The sequence below is a fragment of the Carettochelys insculpta genome, chromosome 14 (genome assembly GCF_033958435.1).
Source record: "Carettochelys insculpta isolate YL-2023 chromosome 14, ASM3395843v1, whole genome shotgun sequence".
In the NCBI taxonomy this organism is placed as follows: Eukaryota; Metazoa; Chordata; order Testudines; family Carettochelyidae; genus Carettochelys; species Carettochelys insculpta.
This window is the reverse complement of record NC_134150.1, coordinates 62,043-83,822: the sequence shown is the minus strand read 5'-3', so window position 1 is coordinate 83,822 and position 21,780 is coordinate 62,043. Positions and strand designations below refer to the sequence as shown.

The following is a 21,780-nucleotide window of genomic DNA, read 5'->3' as shown; positions in this document are numbered from 1 at the left end:
GTCATCGTAGACTGCAAAAGTCCAAGTTGCTGACCAGCCCTTGTATTTAACTGGCAACTTGGCTGTTGGTAGGATCGAACAGTTACTTGAGCCTGGGGGTGAATGAGTTTGGGGTCCATTAGGGACTGCTGGATCACAGGCGCCTGTGCTCCAGTGTCTCTCCATGCAGTAACCATCTGGGCCTGAGGCCTCTGGGTGTCACCCTTGTGCAATGAACCTGTTGGTGTTCTTGGGACAGTTGGCCTTCACATGCCCAGGCTCATTGTATTTAAAACAACGCCCAACTGGCAAATCATTGGAGCGAATTGGGGTTTGGGGAGATGGAGAGGTCGGATGAGAGAGTGGCTGTGGCCTCTGTTGGGGTAGATAGGGTCCTTCCTTGTGAGGTAGGCTTCTGGAGTGCCCTCCTAAACTGCTGGAAGATGTGTTTTGAAGGTGTATTTCCAGGTAGTTGGTGCCAATCTTCCCCACTTCATCTGTGGATTTAGGATTTTTGTCTAGGATGTACATTTTGATCTCTGGAGGAACACTCTCTAAGAACTGTTCCATTTTCCGTTAGGAAATATAGCTCTTCCCAAGTGGTAGCCTTTGTTCCTTTCATCCAGGCCTCTGCAGTTATGTTGATATAGGCATGTTGGGCAAAGGGCAGATCTGCTCTCCACTTTAGGGCTCTGAGCCAGCAATGAGCCTCATTGGGGTTCAGCTCCCTTCGAATTTTGGCCTCTTGTTTAAAGAGGTCTTAATCATTCATGCTTTCTATAGGCATTTTAGGGGCTACTCCCTTTAAGGGCCCAGTGATTTGGGCTCTTATCTTGAGCATGTACTGGCCAGGGGGAATATTGTACCCTTGACAGACTTTCTGAAAATTTATAAAGAATTCATCTATACTGTATCCCACCTAGTACATACAGAGTTTTCTAGGGTGTTGAACTGTAATTGGATATGAGGCGGGTGTTGTACCTAGAGCATTCTGCCCCTTAAGTTTTTCCAGTTCAATTTCTGCCTGCTTCACCTTGCATTTCACATGCTTCTCCTCCACTTCTACTTGGGTGAGTTTCATCTCTGCTTCTGCTTGCCTCATCTCTAGAAAGAACTCCATCTCCTTAGTGATCTGATGGCCTGCTTGCAAGACAGCCTCCCATCCTGGGGCCTCTTGTGTGGCAGAGATAGGGTAGTTCACCCTGTTTTCTGCCTCCATGGGGCTACCTCCCACTGCCCCCTTCAAAACAAGGCTCAGCCCATCCTTCCTGGATTGGGACTTTGGCTCACGTCTGGGGTTATCCTCACCTTTGGGAAGATCAGTTGTTCTAGGGCTATTTTGCCTGAATGCAAATGCATGCACTGAGCTGCTTCCTGTCCTATTCTACCCTAACTATCCAGTTGCCCCAACAGCTAGAAAAAAATGTTTGATATGGATTCTGGCTTGCAGCTGAAACCGCTGTGCCAGTTCCCTCTAAAGCAGCGTAGGAAAAAAAACAAACTCTCAAACAACAAAGAAGAAAAAAGTGTCCTTTTAAAATCCTGAGATCTGTGCTCCTGGTTCAGAATGATACCACTGCTCTGCAACCATGTCAGTGCCTCCTTCCCACTCTACAGGCCCCATTTCCAAACTCCCATTAGAAAGATAGAATTGTGCCAACTGACCCCTGCTCTGACAAAAACCTATATGAATTTCAATTGGGGATGTTAGCGGAGGGATGAGATGTTCACTAACAATCCGATGGTTTGTGTCCCATCAGTTGCGGATGTTTGATCTGAATGGGGATGGAAAGCTAGGCCTGTCAGAGATGTCTCGGTAAGTATTCACTTGCACTGCTTGCTACCTGAGCTTCTTTGTTTTGCCCTTGCAAGAGCCAAAGAAAACTGGACCACCCACCCCCCTCCAGTCAAACTCACATTGCCCCCAGTGAATTACAGTTCCATCTGCATGCAGCCAGGTATGCTTTGAACTTGTTCTACAGGCCACCCCAGTCCTGCCTGAAAGCCATTCCAAACAAACGGCTTCAGGCCCTATTGCTATTAGAGTCCAGGAGCTGGTCTCCCCTCCCATTTGAGCCAATGGAACTCCATGGAATTCCTTCCCATTCACACCAGTGAAAGAAGAAATCAGGCACACTAGAGAATACTATGCCCAGCTCAGAGAAAAGCATTCCATGAGTCCTAATACTGTTGGCCTTTTGTACTCTAAAGAAACAACATGAATTCCCAGTCATGGAGACTGAGGAGCAGTCATCACTTCCTCTGGCCTTGCAAACTGTAATACAAACTGCTTCCTTTCCAGTTCTTCCAATACACGTTGACTTAAGGTGAGGCACCAGTTGCTATCTCACACTTTATTCAACTCTCCTAATCATAGCAAACCAGGTTGCAGACAAACAGCCAATGGAGTCTGGGCTATTAGCAGAAGCAACACACGTCATCGAACTGGACGGGAACTTGGGAGGTTATCTAGTCCAGTCCCCTGACTTCTTGGCAGGACCAGAATCTCAGTCTCAACAGCTTTTACCTCTCAGTTTCCCTGAATGGAAGATCATGCCTTTTGTGAGAGGACTGAGTGGCAAAACAGGGAGGCTGCCATTTCAGAAGCTGGTGGGTGTAGGCTATAGGCCCATCTTTACAAGGCTCCGCTAATAGCTTGAATGCAGTATATCCACAGAAGGTCAGGCAAGGCTGACCTCTCCAAAGGCAGCATCTGTGCAGAGCTCTGAGGAATATACACACTCCTATGGCCACATGTGCCATGTGCATGCCTCCGCTCAGATCCCTATTTACCCTTTAACACTCTCTTTGCAGACTTTTGCCTGTGCAGGAGAACTTCCTACTTAAGTTTAAGGTAAAAAAAAAAGTACTCTCTTTTTCAATTTTATTGTATTCCCCTTATCCCTCCTATAGCTGATTTGGGCGCCTGGAAGGGTTCCTCCCCTTCTAGGTCAGTGGGTGACCACTCCACCCCACTGCCACAAATACCAAACAACCCCCAAGGCACTAGTTCAGGAGGTTTCCACCTTGCCTCAGGTGTGTGAGAAGCAACAGTTCAACACTCAGCCTTACTTCAGGCAGGTGCTAGGGAAAATTAGCTCTCATCAGGGCCTGGCCCTAGCTCATGGCAGGGCAGCAAACATCCAAGAGATCCCAGGCCCTGGTGCAGGCCAGGTGGCACACATCCAAAAGGGAGCCCACACTCTGGTGCAAGGCAGGGCAGGCCCAGACCCTAGTGCAGGGTAGGGCAACAAACCCAAACAGCCAGGTTGTCTCCTCACTCAGGAGAGCCCCAGCCCTAGCTCAGGGCAGGACAACCAACCCAGTTCCCACAGTTCACCCAGTTCCATGATAGGCACAGATGCCTTGCCTGGGCAGAGGAGGGAGACAGCCATCCAGCAGGTGGGTGGCAGGGGGGACATGGGCCCACCCACTCCATGTCCTAGCCCAGGTTGCAGCAACACACAGTCTGCCATATGGGTCAGTAGGGAATCCAGACCACAACACAAGGACCTGTCACAGTCCTCTCCATGGCCTGGGCTACTCCCAGTCTCCCCCCTGCCCCCATCCAGCAGCCAGCTGACTTCTCAGGGCTCAGAGGGTTCCAGGTCCAGCTAGCGGCTGAATGGCCCAATCCAGGCCTGTGCAGTCTATGGATCCCCCCACCTCAGGGTACAGGCTAAGGCCCAGGCTCTCCCACCACCTCAGGATGGCTGAGCATGCAGACTGAGGCAGATACTCTGGTTGGGCCTCCAGGTCCAACTGGCCTTCTGCAGGCAGCAGATTCCATGGGTGGGGGTGTTCCCAGGGCATTAAAATCATCAGGGGCACAATTAGAGTGGCATCTCACTCAGCCAGTCATCCACCTCCTAGACAGCAAACCCAAAACTGTCCCCTAGTACCTCAGAGGGCTCAGCCCTAACTGAGTCCTCAGCCTGGCCTTTTATAGCCCTGGCCCCGCCTCCTGACTTCTGGTCAGGTGACAGGGAGGGGCCAGGCTCCATACAAAATGGCTCCCAGAAGAGTTCTTCCCTTTCTAGGTAGTGGGGTGGTTGCTCTGCCCTGCTACACCTTCCTGTGTGTATGGCTTAGTTGTTTTTGGGGTTTTTTTTTCCTTCTCTTGTCGTTGTTCAGGGAATGAAACTAGCTGCTGAGGAATTCAACGCTATCTTTGCATTTTATGACAAGGTAAAAGGCTTGTGTGAACAGGGTCAGGGAGTTGGGGAAGTACCAGGGGATCTGAACTCCTATGAGCTTGGTCCAGAAAGAACCCTTGCATTTCAGCATTCTCTCTCCTTTCACTACCATAAAATTAGAGCAGAATTAAAGACCCTTGAACCAGATCTTCTGCTGGAATAAATCTGCAAGGCTCCATTAAATTGCAGTGTAACTAATTGTGCCAAGTGATGCTAGCTGGGGCTCTGCTCACAACATATAACCACTCACTTTGCTCATGAAGGAAGCGTGGAGAAGACTCTGTTACAATGTGAACAGAGGGGCTCTGCCAGTAGAGCTCTCAAATTCTTGGCATGTAGGCCATTGCTGGCCAGAGCAATTGTGCAGTCTGTCGTGGGAGTCCTGGAAGGTCCAGGGCCCACTGGGGGAAGATCTATCATTCCCATAACCCAGGGCCTGTCCCCTCTCCCCTATGGCACTCCATCCCCTGAGGATGTGACTTTAGGGAATACCAGGAGGGTCTGGCTGGGGGTGGCAACATTGGTTGGGCCACATGAAGTCCTGGTGGTGTGTGGAGCCATGGGGAAGTGGATTAAGTGTAACTGCCAAGAGGCAGACTGGAACTTGGAAGCTCCTGAGCTGAGTGCATGAGCCTCTACAGTTAGAAATTAAAGCTAGCTGGCTCTCAGCTAAGTTTGTAGAGCAGACCCATTTTTCTGCCTGTAAACGGTCTAGGTCAGTGCTTAATCTTTTTGAGACAACAGAACACCAAACAATAATATTTTTAATGTAGAATGCCTATAAACATTTCTTCCAAAAATTGTCAAACCAAAACAAAAATGCAAACAAAGAGCAACGTATACAGCAAAAACAAAATGATTTAATCAGGTATCATCACAACCAAGAAGTAGCATTGCATCTGTTTTTTAGTAACAGAAAATATATACCATCAATGAATGGTATCATACAAGTGTAAGATGTTCACAGCACACCTGTGAGTTGTTCACAGCACACCAGTGTTCCACAGAATGTAGTTTAAGAAACGCTGTTCTAGGTGCCACTAAATGGGACATTGAACCACTCCCAGTAGGCATGTGGGTTACAAGAGTGCTGACCAAATGCACTCCACTTCCCTCTGGTTCCTGGAACACGGGGAGTGCAGGGAAGCCTGACTGCTTCCCCATGCCAAGCCCCCCGTAATCTCTGAAGCTGCATCCTCAGAGAATGGGATACATGGGGGGAGGAGGTGCCAGGTCCATATGCAGGAAATACAAATTAGTATCTACAAAGACAAATACAATTAATATCTACTGCTTGATTCTCTAATTATATGGGGCTGCAGTTGAAGGACTCTAAGGCTAGGGCTACAATGTAGCCGTATCTCGAAATAACTTACACAGCTTGCATTGCACAAATTGCATAAGTTATTTTGAAGTAACATTTCAAACTCAGTGCTGTCCAAAGGGTCTATTTTGAACTTCCCACTTCCCCTTTCACAACAAGGCATGGCAGGAACAAAGTACCACCCTTGAAATAGCCCTGCTGTTTAGCCATGGGGTTTCTATTTTGGGATACAAATGTGTCCTGAAATAGAAATCACAGTGTAACCATAGCCTAATTCATTTAATATAGCTTTGATAACTATATATAAGGACTAGCCTGGTTTACCATTTCAATATTCTAATATATCCATAAGGTTATTTTCATGTTGGTTGCTAAACCTGCCTGGCTTGGCATCACTGTAGTGTTCTGTAAGCTTACAGTTTAAGAATACTTCTTACCTGTGGAATTTATCTGGTGGAAGTCTGGGGCAAGGGCGCATGTGACCTTGCATGATCTCCCGCTCACCATATGTTGCTTTGGGAAGATATGGTACGAGGTACAAGGACAGGTGGGTCTGGTCTGGTGTTACCTGCCAGCTCTGTGTTCTTGAGAAACCAGGGACCAGTACTCATTTGTCACCTACCAGCTCTGTGTTCTGGATTGTGAAACTTCTCTGACTGGGGACAACCTGTAGGCTGGGAGTTTGAGACCACAGCTTTAAAGAATCCAGGGAGCTGTTAGCTACCTGAACACAGGGCATATGCAGATTTAGAGACGGAATAGAAAAGGAAAATGAAATCCTTTTTTTCTGGACCCTTGTTGCTGCTGGCTCTACCATGAGTAAAGCCAGTCTCAGCCAGTGTATCGGACAGGATGCTCTTCTCAAACCAGTGTAACACCCTGAATTTCAAGGGAGTCACGCCAATGGGCTCTGGACCAGGCCACCTACTCAAAGCCTTTCAGGTCCCAGAAATGGCTTGACTCAGACCCTTTCCAGAGTGAAAGTGGCAGTATTTGTAATAGTTGTATTATTATGTAATGAATAAGCTCAAAACTGAAACGAATTCCCCACTGCTGCCCTCTGGATTAAAGGGAGCACTGTTTCCAGCTGGATAGGGTATCCTGGAATTTACAGGCCCTCTCACCTGTGAGTGATATGGGGAGTGGCAGGTCTGAGTCATTCACTGGAGATTGACAGCAAGCCCACTGGGGCCCTGTGGCGGGAGGGAGATGATTGCAGGGACCTTTGGGTTGCATGAAGCACAAACTAATGCAGAGGTAAGCAAACTTTTTACACTGGGCTCCACTTTTTGTCCCTGCAATTAGCAGAGCCCCCTCCAAGCTGTCTAATGTGATCCAAACCCACATAATTTCTGTTCTGTGCATATGAAAAAAAGAAAACCTTTCAGCAGTGGTACTAAAATAACTATGTAAATGTAAAAACCGTATTAATTGGTGTATAAATGTGAATACACATACATAAAAAGTTATATTTCAACATTTGTAATGAGGTGGATGAGCCTGAGATCCAACAGCTGATCTTACTGCAGCCCCCTTACGAAATGTTGTGCACACCCAAGAGGGCCTGCCCCCTACTTTGCTCACCCCGTTATAATGTTTGTTCATTCTCCTGCTAACTAGGATGGGAGTGGCTTCATTGATGAGAACGAGCTGGATGCACTTTTGAAAGACCTATATGAGAAGAACAAGAAGGTGAGCTGACAAGGAGTAAGTGGAAGCAAACCTTATTCTGTTTCCCTGTGGCTTCTGCTACCATGGGGAGACTGCACCTGTTAAAGCCAATGGGCAAATCCACTAGAGTAGGTTTGCTTCCTTGGTCTGCCACAGGGGCTTTTGCATCCTCTATGACAAGTCTTTGTCTTATGGGTGGACGAAGTGCAGGGTGGTGCATTAAGCATCAGATCGGAGGAATTGCCCTGGGACCAGCTGGCTGCAGATCCATAGGGTACACAGAAGCTGCACTGGAGAAAGTGGTCCAAAAGTTGCCATTCTGGTGTCCTAGCTGGTCTTGGCATTTAGGGTTCAATCCTGTGGGGTGCTGGAGCACCTGGTCAGCTGGGAGTGATTTGCACAGTGCTCAACAAAGTCTGGCCTCAGGTGTGGAGGCCAGGTGCTTGAATCAATGTTGCCATGCCCTTGCTTGACCCTTTGCAGCAGTACGAGGTGCTGCTGAAGCAGAGTAGCACACAGGAAGATGCTCCTTACAACAAACAGGTTTATTACTAAGCAGCTCAAAAAGTAGAGGCTCATGCTTTTAGATCTCTATCGCCCCTGTCCAGTCCCTGCAGATGATCCAGCTACAGAGCCATTGTACTGTGAAGTGGTGACTGGCCTATTAACAGCTCAGAACTTGGGTGCTTACCTGCAAGCCATTCAGTGCACAAAGTTTCCCTTGTGCCTGTGCTCTACTGAAGTCCCACATTTCCTCCATTCTGAAGAGTTTGGTGCTTCTGGCTCTCTGTGCAGGGATCAGGGGCATTCTAGCCAAACAGTTATTGCCAGAGTACAACCCGCTGCTCCAGCTGTTCCAAGAGGCGGTTGGGGAAAGAGTATAAAGTGAACTACAGCTTTACACTGGGGAAATGGCTTTGCTCTCAGAGGTCTTGCAGCAGCATATCATGGTGGAGTTAGTCTCTGTGCCTGGCTGCCCACTCAGGAATGAAGCAGTTTACCCTTGCTTTCTGACACAGCCACTGTTCAGTTTCCCTTGCTGGCTGTGTTTCATTAGCCCTCCACCTCAAAGATTTCCTATGAGGGGCTCTGCTCCCTTCTTTTCAAGGTCTCCCCACTTCCAGACTTCTTTCCATAGAGAATTCCAACTCTCCTTTTTTCTCACTTGGGGGACCTGCCGTAAGTGGCCTCTGTACTGCCTCTCTTCCCAGCATGCTACCAGAACTACAGGTTCCATGAGCCCTATGACACGCAATCCCCCAAATCCTTCTGTTTTGTGAGTAGGCTGGCTGGATGACTGGTTTTTGGAAAGGGGACCAGACTGTGTTCAGTCTGATCTACTGACTGGACACCCAAAGTCTGATTACTGCAGATGGGTGAAGCACTGTGTCTTCACCTGCACCAGCCTCTATTCAGCCAGGGTTGCCCACTGCCTGTATTGGGCAGCCACAGCTCTCAGCCCCCATTCTGCAGGTGAGTCCCGCCTGATCCAGGTGGGATGGAGTGGGAGAGGAAAATCAGCAAGGGGCAGATGGGAGAGGCAGGGTGAAAGAGGAGTGGATGGGGGCAAGGGAATGAGTGGGACAGCCGTGGGGCCTTGCGGAAAAGTGGCAGGGTGGGGGAAAGGCTAGCACTCCTAGCAGAGTTGGCAACCTTATCTAGTAGGTCCTTAACCCTACTTCAACGTCCAGCTCATCCAATGATATACCATTGAAATCTAGTCCTGTGTGTGCAGGCATTCCATGTCATGTTTTTTTTGTTACAATTGCCAGGAAATGAACATCCAGAACCTCACCAACTACAGAAAGAGCATCATGAACCTCTCCGATGGAGGGAAGCTATATCGCAAGGAACTGGAAATAGTGCTCTGCAATGAGCCCCCCATGTAAAGAGACACTACCCCCTGCATCCGCCAAGGCCTTCCCCACCCTGCTGCCTGCCAGAAGGATGAGTAGAGAGGGAAAGTATGAGTGCACAAAGAGGGAGAGCAACTGGGTGGGTCCCAACTCCAAATCCCCATGGCTAGACCTGCTGATCCGCTTGTGACCTGGGTCATGAAATCTTTGCCCATGGTAGGGAGAGGGGCAGTGAAGCGTGACCTTATCCCCCCAGTGGCTCTGTGATTTAGGCTAAATGTTTGCTAAGGTGATAGTCCAGTTCTCTTCCTATATACAGCCTCCTGTGTCTCTTGAGTTGGCGTGATTTGTTCCCTGTACATTCCTGAATCTGGAGTGAATAATTTTTCTTTGCCTTTCTGTTTGTTTTTTGTTCTTTTGAAGTTCTGTACTACTGTTTACCAAAGAACAGTTTACAAATAAACTTAAGTACTGCTACCAAGGCTGTCAGAGTGCATTTGGATCTCTTTTTCACTGGCACAATGAAGGCCACATCTGCAAGCAAAGAAGCATCAGGTTTTTAAAAGAGCGCAGCTACCAATTTGGAAAAATCCAGGTGGCATCTAAGTGCTCAGCCCAGTGGGTGCTGGGTTCAGTGGAAAACCTCTGTAGATGGGTCACAGCAATAGCACGTGCTTGGTACTTAGTACTTAGTAGAACTGTTTGGAAAATGGTGGTGGTTGGGGTGGGATTCCACAGAAAATTGAGGGATTTTTGGAGGGGAAAGGGGAAAGAGGTGGGGTGTTTGCCCCACCACCCAAAAAATAAAAAAAGATGCAATGGTGCATGGTGGGAGTTGTAGTTCAGGTGCCTCATGACTCAGTTCATACATATAGGCTGGGCTCCCTGGTCAGACTGTCTGTCCCATGATGCATACCCATCCATCTCCTCTCTTTGTGAGGATAGGTGATACATTATGGAAAACAGTCTGACTAGAGACCAGCCCATAGAAGAGAATGGAATCATGATGTGCTGAAATTACAACTCTCATGAGGCAATAGGGCATCAATTCTGAACTGAAGTATTTCAGTATTTGGCTATTCAGTTTTTAATTGGAGGGTGTGGGGGAAGAGTGAGAATTAGAATTTCCCTATGGAAGAGATACTGTTCAATTTAAAAAGTAGTCAAAAGCCTAGTTTTTTCTCAGAATAGGTTCAGTGTAAAAAATGTCACTGTCCACAATGCTGAGCCCTTGAAATTGCATCCCTGAGCTCTTCTGAAACTCTGACTCCATAGGGGGCTATTTTGTTAATTTGTGTCCTCCAAATATTTCAAATTTATGATCAGGCTAAGAGGCTGGTCAGTGTTTCCATGGTTGTGCAGGGATTGGCTTGTCGCACTGCTCATGTAGCTGGCTGAGTATCAGCTCCCTTTTTTTTTTTTTTTTTTTTTAAGGCACTGGTGATATATTAGATTTCATCCACCCAGTACCAAAAGTGAACTCTCAGAGCACTAACAGTCTTTCTATGGAATCACAGGCAGGTCCCTTGGGATACCAGTCTATCTTGACACTTAGGCAAGCTGGAATTAGTGATCATCGGCTGCCATACAGCAGGGGTGAGCAAACTTTTTACATCTGGCCCCACTTTTTATTCCTGCAATTAACAGCCCCCCCCCCCTCACCTCCACACCTGTCAATGTAATCCAAACTAATAGAAATTTTGGTTATGTTCTCATGGAAAAAAAGAAGTTTCCAGCACCTGTAAGAAAATAAGTCTGTAGAATGTAAAGACTTTATTACTGAGTCTAAAAATATGAGTACAAATATGTAAAACCTGTGACATATTTCAACATTTTTAATGAGATGGAAGAACCTGAGACCCAGCAGCCGATTGTGCTGCATCCCAGTTAGGAAATGTCACCCCCTCCCGCCCAAAGGAGGACAGCAACCCATTTTGCATACCCTTGTACACCAAAGAGCACAAAAGATTCAAGGTGCTTCTGAGTCCAAGAGGCCAGTCACTTAACCCATGTCAATTTCTACATCAGATCTCACATAAAATATAATTCTTTCAGCCAATTCTATAGTAAACTGTAGTGGGGCCATTGCCCCACTCCTGCAGGGGAAAAGATAATGTGAGTGGGAGGAAGCCTGCACAGCACCACAGACAATTACGAAAGGGGTTCTATGGGACCCAATCAGCGGTAAGCTTGCTGGAGCACCCTTGTACATAAAGAGCAGCTCAGCAGGCTAGAGTCAGTTGGGGGCCTGACCAGGGAAGGGGTAGCACCATTGTCTGGTAAGAGAAGGCCTTTAGATATCATTTCCATGAACATACAAAGATGTGCATCTGAAGTGCCTTGTAAACAAAGCCTGAAGGATAGAAGGTGAAGCAATGAGGTTTCACCTGTTGTAAACAACATGCTGCTGTAAAGTCACAGTGTGCTATCAACTAGTAAAAGAATTGTGCAGTCTCATCAATGCTTGAAATTGTTGTGGGGCAGGGTACAGGGCAGTCATCATCATTGTGTAAAATTTGGATTGCACAGCTCTTCCCCCACCCATCTGAGCATTGTGAGGCAGAAGTGGGGCAGGGGGGTAGTGGGTGAGCTAGCTGGCTGGTACCCTTCTGACCATACAGCTGTGAGACTGGTTTTAGTAGTTCTTCCCCGCCCCCCCCCGGCACTGTTCAAAGATAGCTCTAAAGCTAGAGTCTATAGTTATCTTGTGAAAATCCAGCTTGGGAGATACTGTGGGCTGAAATCAGTGGCAGCTGAAGCCACAGAGGGCTGGAATCAGAGGGTTTTGCCTACAGCAAAAGCCACAATACAGTGGACGGGTAACCTGGCAGGAGCAAACTGCTGGCAGGAGCAACTGTCAGGTGGCTGGTGGGGCAGCTGGCAGGAGCAAGCAGGAAACTGGACCAGTACACTGCCTTAGGCTCAATAAGGGAATGCATCAGGGTGATGTGTCAGGGTCTGCACAGAATGGACAGAGCTGTAAGTGGGGCATTAGAAGGGAGGTAGGAAGAAAGTTTGGGTATGTGAATGGGACCCTTACAGTATTGGACTGGTGAGTCTGCAAGGCAAAGGACACTGCTCAATTAATTTTTGCTGTGGCAGTTACTTGAGGGTTGGTTATGAATTCTGGGTGTGGTATTTTCCCAAGCTTATGCCATGTCACTTCTCTGCCTCTTTCATTAGAAGTTTCTTTTCCACACTCAGACTCTGTGCTTGTGAGTGGGGAACCATTGCCTCTCAGAGGCACACGGGGTGTGTGAATTTCCCAGGCTACTGGGTGGTGGCTTGAGCTGGTTCTATGTGAGATGGGTGAAAAGGAACCCCTAGATAGTGAACCGGGCCCTGGTTGCTGCCAACATCTTCCAGCAGAAGGGTTACATGTTTGTGGGTACTGGGTAGCCTGTTATACACAGAAGGCCAGATCAGCTGGTCATGTTCTTTCTGGCTTCATACTTCATCACTGATATTAAGATTCAGACTTTGTTAAGCTTAAAGTCATAATATCCGAAAGGTGGGCAGGGAAACAAAAGCGAAATGGCCAACACACAGGTCACCCAGCAATGCAGAGCCATGACTCAGGTCCGCTGCTCTAACTGCTAGACCAGGATGTCTCTGTTTGCTGTGACCTGTCAAGCAAAGCTGGGCAGTTTCATTTTTCTGACTCCTCTCCACCAAATCAATGTGACTGGGAGAGAACACTACAGAAGAATGTTTATGATGGCATGGAGCTGTTGTGCTTCTTGTTCAGTTATACTGCCCCATCCATTTCTGAGTCCACTTGCTGCAAAGACAGCTGCCATTCTGAAGAAGAATTGATGCTGCATATCACAGAGGAGCCATGCACATTAGGCTCTGTCAAGGACGAGTTACTTGTGTTCATTCTAGTCTCCCTTAATAGAAAGTAAAAGCCATTCTGAAGGAAGAGATGTGCTTGTTACATGTGAAAAGCTTATAGCCCCACAAAATAACTTGCACTGAAGTCTGGCAAAGAAAATATTTTCCTTTAATAACAAATTTCCTACAAGCTTTTAAAATAAAACAAGCCCCCCTGTCCCCCCAACATATGTTCTGAATCTAACATACTTTGACCCTTTAAAGCACTGGAGAAAATTGCATGATACTGGTTTAAGGTATAGTTTCCTATTTTCCCTCCTAATGATAGGTAACACCATCCAATTATTTTTTTAGAGCAGCTGCCCTTTTTCATCTCACTAAGCTATTTCAATACAGGACACAGATTGTTGGTATTCACTCCCCCAGACAGGTATGATTGCTGCTGCAAATTCTTTTGCTCATAGGAATTCTCATATCTGACATCAGATAAGTGATTAGGAATAAGTCTGACAAGGAACATCTGGTGAACTTCCCATAACGGTAGAATGTTAGCAATCTATGCTGAGACTAATTGATTCATTAGGAACTCTGGGAACAAATGCAGCAAAGTGTCAAAATTCCAAAAGGCAGAGTATGAGGCATTATCCTTGATGTAATGCTTTTGACTTCAAAAACAAAAAAGCAGTAAAGTAGCACTTTAAAGACAAACAAAATAATTTATTTGGTGAGCTTTTGCGGAACAGACCCACTTCTTCAGACCATAGCCATACCAGAACAGACTCAATATTTAAGGCATAGAGAACCAAAAACAATAATCAAGGTTGACAAATCAGAACGAAATTATCAAGGTGAGCAAATCAGAGAGCTGGGGGGGGACAAGAATTAGATGAGGCCAAGTATGCAAAAGCGCCCCTATAGTGTCCCAGAAAATTTGCATCCCGGTTCAAACCACATGTTAATGTGTTGAATTTGAATATGAAAGAGAGTTCAGCCATCTCTCTTTCCAAAGCAGAGTAAAAATTCTTCTTCAATAAGACACAAACGCTTAAGTCATTAACAGAACGGCCCACTCCATTAAAATGTAGACTAACTGGTTTGTGGATCAGGAGTGTTTAGATGTCTGTTTTGTGCCCATTAACTCTTTGTCTGAGAGGGTTTGAAGTCTGTCCAATATACAAAGAATCTGGGCATTGTTGGCACATGATGGCATATATGATGTTAGTTGAGGAACATGAGAATGTGCCTGTGATTCTGTGACTAACCTGATTAGGTCCAGTAGTGGTATCTCCGGAACAGATATGTAGACAAAGCTGGCAGTGGGCTTCGTTGCAAGGAAAAGTCCCAGGACTGGTGTTCCTGCACTATAGACTGTGGCTGTTGGTGAGACACCTCATAATGTTGGGAGGTTGTCTGTAGGAGAGAACAGTCCTGTCACTTAGGGCCTTCTGGAGTGTGGCATCCTGATTAAGGATAGGTTGTAGGTCTTTAATAATGCATTGCAGTGGTTTGAGTTGGGGGCTGTAGGTTATGACCAGTGGTGTTCTGTTCTTGGCTTTTGACTTTAGTAGAGGTATGCCAGGATAGAATTTTGCCCCAAATGTCTCTGTGATAGAGCCATTGAAAGCACAATGCATAGGGCCATCCCTAGTGGAGATATGGGGCCTTGGGTTCCCCATCCCTGCTCTGCCCCCATTCCATCCCTTCCCCAACCCTCTCCCCTGGTCCACCTCACTTCACCTCTGTTTGCCCGTGCTCTGTCCCATCTCTGCTGCTTTTCCAAACCCTGCATTCCCATGTTCCCCTGAAGCATGATACCTCAAACTGTCCTGTGGACAGGACAGTGCTGATGGATGAAACTGGGAACTTTTGGTTCTGAGCAGGATCACACACTTGTGCAGGAATGGAATAGATTCATTAATCACTAGCGTTTTGAAATAGAATGGTTTCTGAGAAGATTCTTCCAAAGAAATCGCAGCCCCTAGGGTTGCTGTCTCATTCCCAGTCTGAGACTCTTTTGAAAGATTATCAAACAAATCTTCAAAGTTAGCTGGTTGATATCCACTAAAGGTCTGTAAGCTCTTCTGGCTGATTGCGTTGGGGATGACTGTGATATTGTTGAAAGAAATGAAATGTATGTAGCAGCAGGTAGCTTCTCAAACTTTTCACAGTTCCTGATACACTGTACTTTCTGCATTTCTGGCACACTCCCAAGGAGCAAATTACAGTGATCTTAACCCATTGAATAAGATATCTCAGTTCAGGAGGTGATGCTGTATTGTGATGGACCATGCAGAGTGCACCCATGGGCAGAAAAGGGTTAGCAAATGACAGTAAACCCAGTCAAGTTTGCATGCCCAGTAGACCTATATTGGTGCCAGACCTGTAGCAAAGGCCTAAAAAGGGAAGAGATTACATTGTTATGGAATGCTTCCCACTTGGACAGAGAAATCTGGCTGGGTAGAGCTCTGTCTTGTCAGTCTCCTTGACAGGGTGTGGTGGGGGCGGGGCGGAATACAGACCTGAAACTGTAGGGTGACCATATTTCCCTGTGCTAAATATGAGCCACCTGATAAAATTACCCATATTCAAGACAGTTCAACAGTAATCAGTCATAGCTAGGCAGTACACACATTAACATCCAGTTGACTAAGCCTGGTTAAAAAGAATGCCTGTGGAGTAGGAATCTTGTTATACTAAAAGATTTACCAAAATCCATCCTCTAGTTTTTCCCTGGGGCTGGCTTGGTGTGGGGGTGGGCGATGCATTCTGTCTGCTGGCTTCTTCCCATGATTAGCCCAGGGTGGTGTGGAGCATGCACCCTGCCTGCCAGTTTCTCCCTGGGGCTGGCCTGGGAGGTGGGCTGTGCACCCTGCCTGCCGGCTTTTCCCCATGACTGGCCTGGGTGGGATGGGGTGAGCACCCTGTGCAATGGCTTCTCTCTGCAGCTAGCCTGGGATGGGGGGTCCTCATACCCCATTCACTGTCTGCCCCTGGGGCTGGCATGTGGGAAAGCTGGGCAGGTCACATTTCCTGGGGCCAGCCTGGAGGCAGTGGGAGGTAATTCAGTCTGCCTGCCAGTGCTCCCCAGAGTGCTTCCCTGTGGTCATTTGTGAATATAATTGTCCCTTCTCTCACATGGATATAACTGTCCCTGCTCCATCCCTGCTGTAAGCACATGATTAAGACCTGAAATATTTGTTGACCTAGGTAGGCAGTGAGTAGGCAATCTCTTGGGATTGGTAGAACGTTCTATGTGGTAAATAAGGTTTTTGGTAACACATTGTATTAAACCTGGCTGTCTGGGTGGGAGCCAAAGTATAGACTAGGACTAATTGGATGAGCTTTATGAGTAATGGTTAACTGGGTGGGTGCTGGAGCAGCCACTTCCCCACTGTGTTCCATGCTGTGGGGGCCATCACAGCCCAGACCACTCCAGCCCAGCTGGAGTCCATGGAAGCCCCAGGAGCAGCACAGGGCAGTGACCTCACCTATGATTAACAAGTTAAATTTAATGTTTATCTTATTAACTAATTAAATGGGATTTTATATCCCTACAATGAATTAGAAGCTCACTGTGCACAAAAATAAATTGCTATACGTCTCTCATAGAGCTGGAAGGGACTTCAAGCCCAGTCCCTGGCCATCTTGGCAAGACCAAGCACCATCCCGGACTTTAAAACTATTTGCCCCAGACCCCTAAATGGCCTCCTCTCAAGCATTGAGCTCACAATCCTGGGTTTTAGGAGTCCAATGCTCAAACCACTGAACTATCCCATCCATTTGCATCTCATTTTGATGTTCAAGGCAAATAAAGAGCAAAAAAGGAGCAATTTTACTCAAATTATGGAATGTAAAGTGAATCAGTGCACATCATCTATAGTGTTTTTGTTAGGAAATTATGTTTTGCAACTGAGTGCTTAGGCAGCCTGACCTTGGATACATCACTTTCTTGCTTGCTTTCACTTTAATGGATATAATAATTATAGTAACAGACAGGTAGCCCTGTTAGTCTGTATTCTGTTTCTTTTGTAATAATTATAAGTAATACCTACCTCTTGAATAGTACTTTTCATGAGTAGACATCAACGTGCTTTAAAAAGTGGGTAAATATTACTATTCACATTTCACACATGGGGAAATTGAGGCACACACGGAGTGGGGGGCTGGCAGATCTTCAAAAGTTTCCATTGAAATCTAATTTCCATTGAAATCTTTTTGGGACATAAGTTCCTAAAGGCTGAAACCAATGGCAGAGATAGACTGAGATGAATGCTTCCCCACAAGCCTGCCCATCCCAGCAGGCTGGGGTTAATTAGCAGCACAGTGCTACTAACAAATAACACAATCCGAGCAGTGCCCCTGAGAGCAATAAATCTGCACTCAGTTGTGGGGGAGACACTACTCTGCCCAGAGCTAGCAGGAGCCCCCTGACAGGCTGCATCTAGTCCGTCAAGCCAGGGGAGGGCGCGCGCTGCGGGGTGGGCTCGCCCTGCACCACCTGCGTGGTCCTGCTACGGCTTCTCCTCAGCACGTGTCCGCCGGGACGCCCTGCTAGCTGCCAGTCAGCGCGTGTGAGCTCCTGCGGCAGCCATGGCTCAGCTGCTCTCCGCCGCTCTCCCGCGCCGTCCTGGTTCTCTCCTCGTCGCGGCCAGAGCCAGGTAACAGGGGCGGCCGGTGCGGCCTCCGGAGCTGGGGCCTTGCTGGGGGCAAGTGCAGCCCCTGCGCTGGGACCCGCTGCTGGTCAGGGCTGAGTGAGCCCGGCCGGCGGCCATGCGGCCCGCAGCAGAAATGCGGGGCGGGCCGGGGTCGCCAGGTGATTGGGATTCCCCCGAGGCGGGCCGGGCCCGGCCCTACCGCGCCGGGACACTTGTGCGGGAGCCCGAAAGGAACGGGGTAGCGAGGCGGTGTCCCCGCGGGCTGAGGGGTGAAGCCGGGCAGAGTAGGAGCTACGAGGGCGCAATGGAGTCTCCCTAGCCCATTTCGCGTTACGAGGGAGCGCGTCCCTCGGCGCTGCCCGTAGCGGACAGTGCTTGGGCGCAGCGGTGATTGGCTGCAGGTACTGGTGTTCGTGCCCTTGAGGGCTACGCTTAGAGGGCAGAGGAGCCCTCCTCCCATCTCGGGTATGGGGCTAGACCCATGTGACCCTCTTCGCCCGCCCTCGTAGTGTGGGTGCTGCTTCAGGGAGGCTGAGCGCCTGGGGCCGCTTTTTCTGCTGCCTCCCTAGCCCTACGTGGGGCGTTGATCATTTCTTGTCTGGCTGCAGTTCCCTTAGATCCACTAGAGAGGGGGGAGTGACCTGGCCCAAGACTTTGCAGAGCCCTTTGCACGCCCATATGTTCTACTGACACAGCCCAGCTGCATCCACCTTTGGATCAGCCCAAAGAATTCTTTGTGCACTAGAACCTAAGGAACCTGGCTTCAGTGTACCTGGTCAGAGAGGTGGCTCAGCAGATGAGGGTGTGTAGGAGACTGAACAGCTCTGTGCTCCCTGGGGGCAGGTGAGTGCTCAGTCCTTCCCTAGAATGCTGCTGTGGGGCTTGTAGGTTCAGTGCGTGAACAGGTCAGAAATAGCTCCTCTGCTGCCCAACTTCAGGGGCTGAGAGGCTTCTTCATGCCCTGGTAATGCAGGGCTTTGGCATGTGAAAGGCTTGGCTTTTCCTTATCAGCACCATGGGCCAGAGGGTCTTGTGCTCTCCCAACTGTGAACTCACAGGAAGTGGGGGAAGGAAGAAGTCTGCTGGCTAGGCCATTGGTGCACTTAGCAATCTAACTAGGGGCTGGTTCACTGCATGGTTCTATGACTCGTATGGGGGGAGTTAAACTGGCAAAATGGGGAAAGTACAACCCCCTCTTGCTGTAAAGGGCCAATGAGTGGGTAGCAGAAGTGGCACATAACCTGCTGGTGCCTGCCTATGCTCACTAGTCTAGCACAGCTCACTGTATACAGCCAGTATCAGCTGGAAACAAGACTGGGTAAGTCCCTGCTGGTAAAGAGCTGACACAGGGAGGAGGGTTGCTTTGTTGGACCAGCTGGAGGAGCAGCATCTCTGTGCACTGCATCTTTGCCCTATTACCAGCCTTGCACATTCAATCTGTTGTTGGCCACTGGTTGCCCTTGCTCACTGTTGATAGGCTAGTGGCTAGAGCGCAGGGATCTGGCCAGCAGCAGGACCCCCCCAGTACTGATAATAGCGGTGGGTGAGGGATGAGGGTAGAGACAGTAAATATGGGACAGGTTGCTTATTTTTTAAGAAAAAGGTGAGACATCATGAATTCTTCCCTTTAAAAACAGATAGCTGGTCACCCTAGACAGAAGTGACTTAAAAAGTTGAGTCCCATTAACCCAAAAGGTAAATGGTAGAGAAACTGAGACAGACCATTTAATCTCAGTTACAGACTTTTCTAGAGGTTACTTGTAACAAGTATAGAGAGAAGGAAGCTGAGGCAGATGGTAAGTCTCCCAAAAGTCAGAGTCAGGCTGTATGAAATTGGAAGATAGCTATTGTGTGACGACTTTTGCTAGACAACACCTTCCAGGAAATAGACATAACCAGCACTCTTTCAGAAGTCTGAAATTCTTCAGATTGTCCCTTAAAAGCTTAAGATGGGCTACTGGTGACATTTTGTGTTGCTACGTGGGGAGTGTCTTAGCTGTTCATTTGAACATCCAAGAGCACCAGAAGCACAGACTCAAGTAAGAGGTCACATACTCAGACCCTGGCAGAGGAATGACTGCTTTAAATGAATCTTCATTTTCTGGTCACTGCTTCGTGTTCTGTGTCTCTTGTCAGTGGCAAAGCAACACATCCTCATGGACCTTTTAGAGGACACAGAAGAAATGTTTGTACTACATACTTATTTTCGTGTAGTGTCACCTATATACCAGGGTCTTCCTTTTCCATTTTTTGAAAAGCAGTCCCATTCCAGGTACATCTCATTTTCCTTGCATGAATAACCCCTTGCCTTACTTAAGATATAATAATAAGAGGAAGTTATATAACAGATTTGATGGTCCTGGCTCTTACCATTTAGGAAGAGTTCTTGAATGAACTCTCTCTCACGTATAGAATAGATAAAAATATAGAACTTAAGTGGTCATAAGATGTAGCAAACAGAACAGAGTAGGTAACTGAGCAGATTAAACAATTTAATAAACCAGATAAACTAGTTACATGTAAGATCTCACCCTAAATGTGGTTCTGAAAATTTTCACAGGCCAAATACCTTTCCAGCCTGGGCCCACTTCCTACTGCCAATTATGTCTTAGTTGTTTTCAACACTCATCTTAAGTGGGTTAGCTGGAAAGAGCTGATGACCAGGATTACCTCACTCTCCAGTCTTTGAATAGAATTTGCTTAAGGCCAAAGTAATTTGTTTCATAGTTCAGTCCCCTCCCAGGTTCTCATGAAAAATTACAGAAATGGGTTCCAGTGTTAGGTGACATGGTCACGTGTCTCTGTAGTCTTTCTTTAAGGATTATCCCACAGTTCTTAAGAAGGTTAAGCTCATTACTTGTTCATTGTCTCCTGTGGATGGACTGTCAGCAGTCTCTCTTTCAATGTTGTACCTGGTGTCAGCAGTTAGTGTGACCCAAAGCAGCAAATACGAAGTTACAGATACCCAGGTCAGCATTCCCAACTTCATCTACAAAAATGATGCATGCATAGAAATGGGATTATAATATTCCTAGATTAGGGTTGGAAGAGATGTCCAACCCTTTGCTTAAAACAGGACTAACCCCGACTAAATCCTTCCAGTAAACTGTAACCTTTCCAATATGTTACATGAGCCATCTTGCTTAAAGTATATCTCAGTTATGACATTCATATAAGTATATTTTTATAAGGAATATCATGCCACACCAGGTTTGAGCAAAATTAGCCCTATGCTTCTGCTGCTCATTCTAAGTACCTAAAATTGTTTGTGTATGTTTTGGGGGAGGGGTAAGAGAGTCAGTGTACAGATCACTTTAAAAGAGCCATAAAAAGCTGGAAACACCACAAACTATGTTCAGGACAGCTACCAGTTATTTGAAGAGAAGGTCACTTCTGAGGAAACACAAAACAATATTTTACATAACTTAAAGTAGCTAGTAACAGAGAGGTAGACATGTTAGTCTGTATTCTAAGACAACAAACCAGCAGTCATGTAGCACTTTAAAGACTAATCAAATAATTTATCAGGTGAGACCCACTTCTTCAGATCTATATTGGAAATGCTTTAAATCTGAAGAAGTGCGTCTGTCCCATGAAAGCTCATCACCTTATGAATTATTTTGTTTGTCTTAAGTGGTACGTGACTGGTTTATTTTGTTAAAGTAGGTACAGAAATTCTGGCTGCTCATTTACACCTTTAAAGGAGATGGACTGAGAATGAATATCCATAATGTGATTGACTCCTCCTCATTTCGCTGATACTGCGCTTAAAAGATAAACAGCTTCTATAGCCAACTGTCCATAAATTCCAGAAACAAATTTCGTCCATTTTAAAACCGAATAAGGACACCAAGGCCTGTGCTTTCACACATCTTTTCAAGATATTCCTCCCAGTAGCATATAAAAATGGAATGATCTAGGCAACCATTTATACTTGGGTAGTGTCTGTGGCCCAACTGAGATTGGGTTCTGTTGTATTCGGTGCTATTTACACAAGGTAACAGTCCCTGTCCCAAAGGCCTTAGTCTAAATCAGGGGTGTCCAACCAGGTAGAGGCAAAGCTATGAATAGAGTGCAAAGAGCCATGTGCTTACGTATATATCAATATGGTATATATCCTAGATAAAAATTTGTCTCAGTGCCCACCCACCTCCTGCAGAGCCAGGCACCTTCAGTTCCCCCTTCCTGCCTTAGCTGTAATTTGATGCCAGTGACTCACCAGAGCCACAGCTGCTCACATGTGCCTCTCCCACCAAGCGCTGGAG

General features: G+C 47.1%; 2 protein-coding genes across 2 annotated transcripts in view; both read left to right on the top strand.

Moving 5' to 3' along the window:
- Positions 1–9,406, top strand: part of CALB2 (calbindin 2) — a 74,591-nt gene extending 65,185 nt beyond the window's left edge. Inside the window, exons 7-11 of the mRNA XM_075008842.1 lie at positions 1,740–1,795; positions 2,794–2,833; positions 4,114–4,167; positions 7,120–7,191; positions 8,943–9,406. Coding sequence (XP_074864943.1) covers positions 1,740–1,795; positions 2,794–2,833; positions 4,114–4,167; positions 7,120–7,191; positions 8,943–9,059 — 339 coding nt within the window. The 3' untranslated portion in view covers positions 9,060–9,406. The remainder of the gene's footprint in view (positions 1–1,739; positions 1,796–2,793; positions 2,834–4,113; positions 4,168–7,119; positions 7,192–8,942) is intronic.
- A 7,974-nt stretch (positions 9,407–17,380) lies between these two features.
- The window catches only part of GOT2 (glutamic-oxaloacetic transaminase 2), a 33,547-nt gene continuing 29,147 nt past the window's right edge, over positions 17,381–21,780 (top strand). Inside the window, exon 1 of the mRNA XM_075009197.1 lies at positions 17,381–17,518. Coding sequence (XP_074865298.1) covers positions 17,451–17,518 — 68 coding nt within the window. The 5' untranslated portion in view covers positions 17,381–17,450. The remainder of the gene's footprint in view (positions 17,519–21,780) is intronic.